At 44.2% G+C, this 9,340-nt stretch overlaps 1 protein-coding gene across 1 annotated transcript in view; it reads left to right on the forward strand.

Moving 5' to 3' along the window:
• IPO4 (importin 4) overlaps positions 1 to 8,490 on the forward strand; it is a 150,385-nt gene extending 141,895 nt beyond the window's left edge. The window contains exons 28-30 of the mRNA XM_068238106.1: positions 2,555 to 2,659; positions 6,572 to 6,641; positions 8,223 to 8,490. Of these exons, the coding sequence (XP_068094207.1) occupies positions 2,555 to 2,659; positions 6,572 to 6,641; positions 8,223 to 8,353 (306 nt within the window). The 3' untranslated portion in view covers positions 8,354 to 8,490. The remainder of the gene's footprint in view (positions 1 to 2,554; positions 2,660 to 6,571; positions 6,642 to 8,222) is intronic.
• The last annotated feature ends 850 nt before the right edge of the window (positions 8,491 to 9,340 follow it).

The following is a 9,340-nucleotide window of genomic DNA, read 5'->3' on the forward strand; positions in this document are numbered from 1 at the left end:
CTAACACTGGTTTTGATCCGCCCTCTTTTGGCGAGGACCTCCTCTGGATAACCTCTTCTTTTAAATTTATCCTGCATCTGTTGGATTCTACTAATCTTCTTCTCTGGATCTGCCACCAACCTCTCTACTCTAGTTAGTTGACCACTATGTATGTTATTTTTACCATGTTCTGCATGGAAACTAGTATATTCTAAAATGGAGTTGCGGTCAGTTGGTTTGGTGTACAAGTCTGTGCGTAATTCATCACCCGACCTGTACACCATAGTATCTAGGAATGGCACCTCATCCACCGCCACATGTGCTGTCAATGCAATTGGAGGACACTTCACTCTCAATTCTGCAATAAAGGTATCCAGGGTCGAACGCGGCCCCGCCCACACGCAAAAAATATGGTCAATAAACCTCCACCAGCACTTAGCATGCTGGCGGAACAGGGCATTCTTATATACAAATGCTTCTTCATATTGGCCCATAAATAAATTTGCGTAGGACGGAGCCACGTTCGACCCTATCGCTGTTCCCCTCCGTTGTACATAAAACTGTTTCTCAAATAAAAAATAGTTCTCTTGAAGAATGATCTGCAATAGGGAAATCACAAACTTTCTCTGTGAAACAGACAAATTATGCAGAGTCAACAGGTACCAATCCACGGCCTCTACACCCCCATCATGTGGGATGGAGGTGTAGAGGCTCTCAACATCTAATGTTACCAACAGAGATTCCGAAGTAATTGCTGTTAAATTTTTTAATTTGTCAATGAACATATTTGTATCTCGTAGGTATGAATCAATGGACTGTACAATTGGCTGTAATAATTTATCAGCAAATTGTGCCAGGGGAACAAATACTGAATCCACCCCCGACACAATTGGTCTACCCGGTGGTGCAATTAAGCTTTTATGGATCTTTGGCAAGGTATACAGTATTGGTGTCCTAGGATGATCCTTAATAAGAAACCGGGCACAGTCCTGATCAATGATATTTTTCTCCAGTGCACCCTCCACAAGAGATGTAATCAATTTCTGAATCCTGAACAAGGGGTCTATCTCAACCTTCAGATAAATTCCTTCCTGTGCTAGCTGTTGCATAATTTCTTGCCTATAGTAATCTGTGTCTAACACTACCACTGCCTCCCCCCTTGTCAGCTGATCGAATAGTAATTGCCCTATTTTCATGTAAGGACTTGAGTGCTGATCGCTCCCCAGCTGTCAGGTTAGCAGAAACATGGAAGTTCCTTTTTCCATATTCAGTCTCCAGTTGCAATAACTCCTCATTGACCTTGTTAATGAATATGTCAATTACAGGATGACTGGATGGATTAAAAGCACTCTTGTTTCTCAATCCTAGTGGTTTAAGAGCAAGTTCCTGTTCCTCCTTAACCTCATTGGAAACTGGCCAAGGGGGCAATGTTGCAAAATATTGTTTCAATTTGATATTCCTAAAGAACCTGCACAAATCCATGTTAAAAAATCAGGGTTTCATCCTCTGTGAGAGTATCCCGTGAGAGATTAACAACTAATTGGCAGTCCGCTGGACTCTGTCGCAAATTCATCTTGTTTGCTTTTGCACTGTCTGATCTGTTTTTGCCTTTTTTGTTGGTACCTCTTTCCTCCTCTCCTTCTCGGTCTCCTGTTGAAGTTGGGGAAGAGTCCCTGGACGACATTAAAAAATTGAGCTATTTATACTGTTGATGGTGCTGACTTGACTGAAGAAAAAAAAAAGTACTTAGAGCGGAGATGACTTCCACGTTTAACAAGCCAAAGTTTCTCCAGAGAAATGTGGAGGCAAAAAGTCTAGAACTGGCCCTAAAACTAAGTACACACGATACAATTTACTGACTAATTTACTGTCAGATCAACTATTTCCAACAGGTACTATATGATTTCCAATCAATTTTCCATTCACTGCTATGGAAAATTGTTTGGAAATCAGATCGGGCCTGTTAAAAATAGTCGATCTGACAGTAAATATGTCAGAAAATTGTGGCGTGTGTACCTAGCATTAGTGTATTTATTTAAAAATAAATAAACATTGCTGATAACACTCAAAACCTTGTTGACGCTTTGGGCTGCCCACATTGTATAAAATGTGCAGTACTATTATAACAAAAAAAACTGATACAAAGGGCCATTTAGTAGAAGTAGAGCAACGTGCTCAATAAAAAATAGCTTTTAGTTCAGTATAGAAAATGTCCAGTGTTTGACTCCTGCTAAAACCAATGAAGTAATGAAAAAGTCTCAGGACACCACACCACCTGATGCCATGTAACATACAATCTTGATCTGGTGAACCTTGCCTGTAACTAGTAATGAAAACTTTATTCGTAGTTATTCCAGAGGCAACAATTATTGCTTTTGTGTTGCTTGTAAACCTGCTTTGTTACGCAGTTCACAGTATTACATATAATTACTCTGTTATGCTAGCAGTAAATGTTGCTGCAATAGTATCTTTGGATTAAACTTTTAATTTAGATATTTTTCTTGGCCTGCCTTCTCTTTGTATTTATGTTTTATGAGTGCCTCATTTCTGTGTTCCCTCCCTCCTCTCTTTATAGGTGTTCCCTGTTCTGGTCCGCTCTCTGCCACTGAGGGAAGATTTTGAGGAAAACAGAATAGTGTTTAAATGCATTGCATTTCTGTATGGCAAAAATCCTTCCCAGGTATGTTAGCAGGAGCAGAAAACCCCCATACATTCATGTGGATAATATCAGTCACAATTTGGAGTCCATTTTTCCATAATGTGTGTAAATACAGTATATGCTACAGCTGGACATTGTGGACAAGAGTATTTATTGTCCAGCACTGCGTAATATGTTGGCTCTTTATAAATACAGTAAATAACAATCCTGTTCACTGGGCCATAGGGGCCCTGACATTAATTGTGAGCCAAAAGTACTAAGTGATTCCCATGGGTGGGGTGTAATTACATTGCGTTGCCCCACCCCCCAGTATTAGGCCAAACTTCATCATGGGGGACTGGCTCCTGTACGTTGTGCAGAGCGGTAGCGGAGAATTATATATTGCCTACTTCAGGAGGCGGCCTCTTCACTCCTCCTCAGTGTACAACCGCCACACAGCCAATCGCCATGCGGCTTCCATCATGGCATGTAATGTGACAGGGATAGAAGCCACATGGTGATTTTCTGTATAGTGCTTGTACTCTGCAAAGGAATGAAGAGGACTTGTCACACCTCTGGAAGGAGGTAATGTGTAACGCATTGCTGCTCTGCATTACGTACACCCCGGAGCGGAGCCCTCGGCGGTCGGCACTATTAATTGTACATGCAAGATAATCATTTGGTAGCCTGCATATACTTTGAATCTCCAACTAGTGATATCTGTGTCAAGCATATCAGTAATATCCTTACTGCTGCAGTACAGGTGCTCTTTTATGACTGGAAATAACATAAGCAGAACTCGGCAGGTCAGGTCATACTGGCTGAGAGGTATAACCAATCTCTGTCAATAAGCAGGTCTGTGCTGCAGGTACTATAAACAATGGAACTTGTAGGACCTGTTAAGCTAACCTATTCTGCCAATTCAAAGCAACGGAAGGATGCTTTCTGCAAAGCAGAGTTGCTATTGTACTTGTGTAAAAATCACATTCCAGAAGAGAGAACAATGACAGCAACCAAACTTCTAATAGTTATGTGACAAGAATATTTCACTGGGGAGAGGAGAAGATGGCATCATCTGATTGTGTCACTCATGTTACTGTAGATTTGCAAAGAAAGGAAAAACATCAATATCCATTTGCTTGTTTTTCCAGCATGAAACCTCACTTTCACATTTTTTCACTAAACCGTTCTGTTATCATTAACAGCTCATATGTGCACGAGATAGTTTAGAGGCTCTTTGGGTAATGTTGCACACAACCGGTTCGGACAACCTCCTTATTACCTGATATAAACTGGGAGATTAGCTGATTTATCTGAAGGTAAATTAGGTATTTTGATGACATTGACAAAAGTACCACTGTAGTATACCACTAACCAAACTGTGTTGACATGGCTGGATTTGGGGGAAGGTCCCCAAGGCACGTGCCTAGGGTGCCAGAATTCAGCATAGTCAGAGGGGCGGGTGGTGACAGGTTGAATGCACCTGTTACCAGCCCTAAGAATCGCTCCGCAAGTCCAAAGTCGCAACCGCCCCTTCACTGACTTGAGGTGAGCCTGCAGCAGCCAGTAGGCTGCAGGCAGGCTCTTTCGTAATCCAGAGACCTGGTTGGGCAGGAGGGCAGTGCATTGCTGAAGTGAGGCTGTCGGCGGCGGACATCGACCGGTTTACTTAACTCGGCCCCCGCTCCCCCTCCGAGTGGGAACAGTCACTTGCCTCTCCCCAGACTTCCAGCACCAAAGCTGCCTCTGTCAGCCGCTGGCCGCTGTGTATCTCTATCTCCTGCTGGAGTCTCTCACGTGTGACTCACTGCCGGCACATTACCGGTGAGTCACATGGCAGGGATCGATAGCAGGAAATAGAGCTGGTGCTGGAAGTCTGGGGAGAGGCGAGTGACTGTTCCCGTTCGGAGGGGGGAGGTGGAGCCGGGGAAGGGGACGAGGAGATCTGCACTGGCTCCAGCTTAGGGAACAGGGGGAGAGGGGAATCTGCATCTAACTACCTATACTAAAGTGTGTGTGGGGGGGGGGGGGGGGGGCACAGCATCTGGCTGCCTATACTGGGAGGGAGGAAGCAGCATTAACTCACCTACACTGAAAAGGGGGGGAGGGCTGGCAGCTTCTAACTTCCTATACTAAAGTGTGTGGAGGGGGGCACAGTACATGGCTGTCTATACTAAGGGGGTAGGGACAGCTTTAAGCAAAGCTACCTATACTAAAGTGTGTGTGTATGTGGGGGGGGGGGGGGGGGGCACAGCATCTGGCTGCCTATACTGAAGGTGGGGCACAGCATCTGGCTGCCTATAGGGGGTGGGGACAACATATGGTTACCTATACTAAGGGTGGGGGTACCACAGCATTCAGCTACCTATACAAGAGGAGGGGGGGGGGGGGGTAACAGCATCTGGCTATCTATACTAAGAAGGGGCACAGCATATGGCTACCTATACTAAAGGGGGGCAATGGGGGGACAGCATCTGACTACCTATACTAAAGGGGCTGGGCGACTGAGACCGCACCAGGCTACCTTTACTAAGGGGGGCATAGCATTTGGGTACCTATACTAAAAGGGGGTAAAAGTGGACAGCATCTGACTACCTATACTGGGGGGCACCTGGCTTCCTATTCTAAAGGGGTGGACATAGTTTGGCTACCTATACTGAGGGTCATGAACATATTCAGCCCCCCAATGCTGCCAGGGACCCTATTTTTTTTCTCATGGCTGCACTCCCATGTACAAGTGTAACTGTACTGGGCATGCATGAGTATGGTCCTCACCTTCCCATTAGTCCAAAGTCACTAGTGCACAGAGGAAACAGACATGTACCAAAGGCTTTGAGCTACTAGGGATGTGCGGACCATACTCCCACAGATCCAGTACGATTGCACTCAGACTGGAGTGCAGCCACAAGGAAGAAGAGGGTCCCAGGCAGCACTGAGGGATTTTACTATGTTTAGAGGGTCCCAGTGTAGGAACCGTGGGCACCAGGATCTATTAAGTTTTTTTTCTTAAATGTTGTGTAAAGTTTACTTTAAAACTTTTTCCTTGGGAAAAAAGTGTGTGTAAAGTTTGGGGGTGTTGAGATGGGGGGGGGGGGGGGGGGAGCGGCTGGTCATAGTGAGCCTAGGGCGTTAAAAGGTACACTCCAGGAGCTTCCAAAGCTGGGATTGCATGGAGTTCAGTAAGATCTAACACTGCGTACAGATGCTTTGTACTTGTCCCAGAAAACAATAGATGATATTCCTTTACTATGATAATTTCAGAATGGGCACTTTACAGACATGCTACTTGTTCTTTGACTTGTGGAAGGGAGAGGGAGGCGATAAGGGAGGACTAATGGGGGGGCGATAAACAATAGTGGTCATGTGTGTCAGTCATTTAGTGATCTGGCAGATCGCTAAATGATGTTGTAGGCGGCCTGCTTGATGATAAACTGTTACTTAAGACAGTCAAAAACAATTGTCCTGTGCAACCAAAATCGACCATCCACAGAGCTTTAGGGCTGGTTTCCTCTTGGAGCCGTGGCCGTTTCTGTTTTGGCTCCCATTCTGCTGTGAGAACCTGTAAGCAGTGCCATGCACGGCTATAGGGATTTAGATACAGATTCCAGATTCTGCACCTCAGTGCTATCTGGACGTCAAGCCCATGTAAGGGTCAGACAGCTTTCCCCGCCCCTCTCATCTGTGGGGAAATGCTGCAGATTCATGCCAAATTCGGCACTAGTGGAAATAGGCCCTAAGTGACAGCTAAACTCCTTCACCTTAAACTGAATTGTACACCTCAGCAATGTTTCCCCTTTGGATTGTGCGCATCCCAGCTCCAACTTCCGTGGGGAGTGTGCTACAGCTTTAAGGCAGCCAGGCTTTCCACAGACATATGTTGTGTACAGATAGCTTGCAGTACTGATAAGCTCACTTTACTGTGTGGTCTTCATGAATGCTGTTTCTTTCTTGTAGGTAATGGCACATATTAATGACCTTGCCAAAGTATTTGGTCACGTCTTGGGGACAAAGGAAATCCAACCAGGTATCTTTATAGCATTTTCTGCATTTTGCTTTGCTACTATGTTTTGTGTGTGCCGTATTAACGGTCCATTCCAGTGAAAAAAGTAAATAGTTAAAATCTGACAGAACCAACAGCTTTTGGACTAGTCCATGTTCTCATGGGGGGGATTCTCAGTTTTCTTTGTTTTCAAAAGCATTTCCTGAACAGAAGATACCAGCAAAATCGCAAGATACCAGCCAGCCACCCTACTCACTTGCACACTATTTTGTCAGTTAGACTTCGCAACTGCCATTCAGGAAATGCTTTTGAATACAAAGAAAACCCTGAGAATCCCCTGTGAGGGAGATGGGATAGTCCAAAACCTGTCAGTTCTGTCAGATTTTAACTGCTTACTTTTTGCTGGAGTGGTCCATTAAGACACCAGAGCTCCAGCAAGTGTGGTTAGGTTCTCCTGTGTTCAACTGTTTTTGGAGGAAGAGTCAGGCCAATGTCATCTTCACACTAAGCTGCTTCCACTGACCAACTGTCACTATCTCTAGTCATGTTATATCGGTTACAGGATTAGTGGGCACCAGTCAAGTGACAGATGGCCAATCATTGCAGCTTAGTAAGAGAGGAAGGGGGTGGACTCAGTTTACACTCCAGAAACTGCTGGAACTTTTTGTTGTCTGAATTATAGATCTTAAGGTGCTCGTACAGTGATCCATTTTCCTTGCAGATTTAATCACTTTGATCAAATCTTCCAGAGATTGATGCCCCAACATGGCAGCCTGATCATAATTTCAATCGAGTTCCATCTGAAATTAATCACTCTGGACAGAAAACTTGCTTGAAAGGGGGCTAACTGCTGTCCCGTTTTGATGCATAGTGCTTGCAGTGGAGCACACTCGCCCACCGATACTCCCCTCTTGTGCCCTTCTGTCTCCATCCCCGATGATCACCTGTTCTTCATTACCCGGCGGTATGTTATGTAGATTACATACATGCTGCCGAGTCACTGAGAACAGGCAGCTAGTGGGGATGGAGACAGGACGACACAAGGGGGGGGGGGGGGGAATGCTGTGAGCACACAGAGGATGACTATTACGTGGTAGAGACCTGGAGGGGCAATCTTCTGGCCCTACTGCTGTAGCACATCTGTATTTTTTATGGCTATCAAGCCGTTTGCAGTGTGTGGCAGGAATAGGCTACCCTCTGATCAGATGTCGCTCAGAGAGCTATTGTTTGGGCATGTCGGGCAGCTATCTACCAGCTTATGGCCACTTTGAGTGCTCACCATGTGTCATGTCATAGTCACGTGCACACCTCTGTGCTTATATTTTCTGGGTAAATGTCAGGCTATCAAACTAGGAAGTGGCCAGAAACGTGACGTCAGCAGGCTGCATCCAGGCAACAGCCACTAGTTTTAGGATGGCTGGTCCATAGAATAGTGCACATATAGAGTAGGCTGGCCTTCAGATACTTGTCAGTCTACCAAGTGCAGAGTAATAAAGGTCCATGCCTTTTACCATCAATGTAAAGAGCTATTTTCTCCAAGCATTACATCGAGATGAATATAAATGTTATATTTACTATGTTTGTATATTTTTTTCCTCTGTGCAGACACAGAAGAAGCTCTCATTATCCTTTTAAGAAACATTGCACAACACTTCCCACAGGAGCTGCAGAACGCATTGATGTCCATTCCAGTTGAGGCATCTTCCAAACTCCATTCTGTTCTTGGCTTGGCATGAGGTGCACTTTATAATATTTTAAGGACATCATTTGGAAGTTTTTGCAACTGCTTCATTTATATGAACTTCATGAACATCTTCCATGAGCTTCGCCCGAAAAGTTCTTGTACACTACAAATTAAATTGCTCAAACTATATTGTGTGCTCCAGGTTATTTTTTTTGTTGTTGTTGTAATGCGCCCAATTTAAAGAATTTATCAATACCTTGATATTCACCAGAGCGTATCCAAAATCTAAACACTGAACTTTTATACAGGCTGAACTGAACACAGAACTCCACATATTGCTGTAAAGACTAAGTGGCCATCACCATTGAAGATTTACAAACTTTAGAAGACAGACACCCAATGTTTTTGCCAGTTCCACCTGTGACAGGGTTTTGGAATTTTGTAATGGTAGCTCCAGTATACAGTAGCAAGAAAAAAGTATGTGCACCCTTTGGAATTATATGGATTTCTGCACAAATTTGTCATAAAATGTGATGTAATCTTCATCTAAGTCACAACAATAGACAATCACGGTCTGCTTAAACTAATTCCACATAAATAAAATGTTTCTATGTTTTTATTGAACAAACCATGTAAACATTCACCGTGCAGGTGGGAAAAGTATGTGAACTCCCTAGACTAATGACCTCTCCAAGAGCTAATTGGAGTGAGGTGTCAGCCAGCTGGAGTCCAAGCAATGAGATGATATTGGAAGTGTTGGTTACATCTGCCCTATAAAAAAAACACCAGTTTTGGGTTTGCTTTTCCCCAAGAAGCATTGCCTGGTGTGAATAATGCCTTGCACAAAAGAGCTCTCTGAAGAACTAAGATTAAGAGTTGTTGACTTGCATAAAGCTGGAAAGGGTTATAAAAGTATATCAAAAAGCCTTGCAGTTCATCAATCCACACTAAGACAAATTGTCTATAAATTGCGAAAGTTCAGCACTGCTGCTACTCTCCCTAGGAGTGACTGTCCCATAAAGATGACCGCAAGAGCACA

This window comes from Hyperolius riggenbachi, chromosome 1, assembly GCF_040937935.1.
Source record: "Hyperolius riggenbachi isolate aHypRig1 chromosome 1, aHypRig1.pri, whole genome shotgun sequence".
NCBI classification, from domain to species: domain Eukaryota; kingdom Metazoa; phylum Chordata; class Amphibia; order Anura; family Hyperoliidae; genus Hyperolius; species Hyperolius riggenbachi.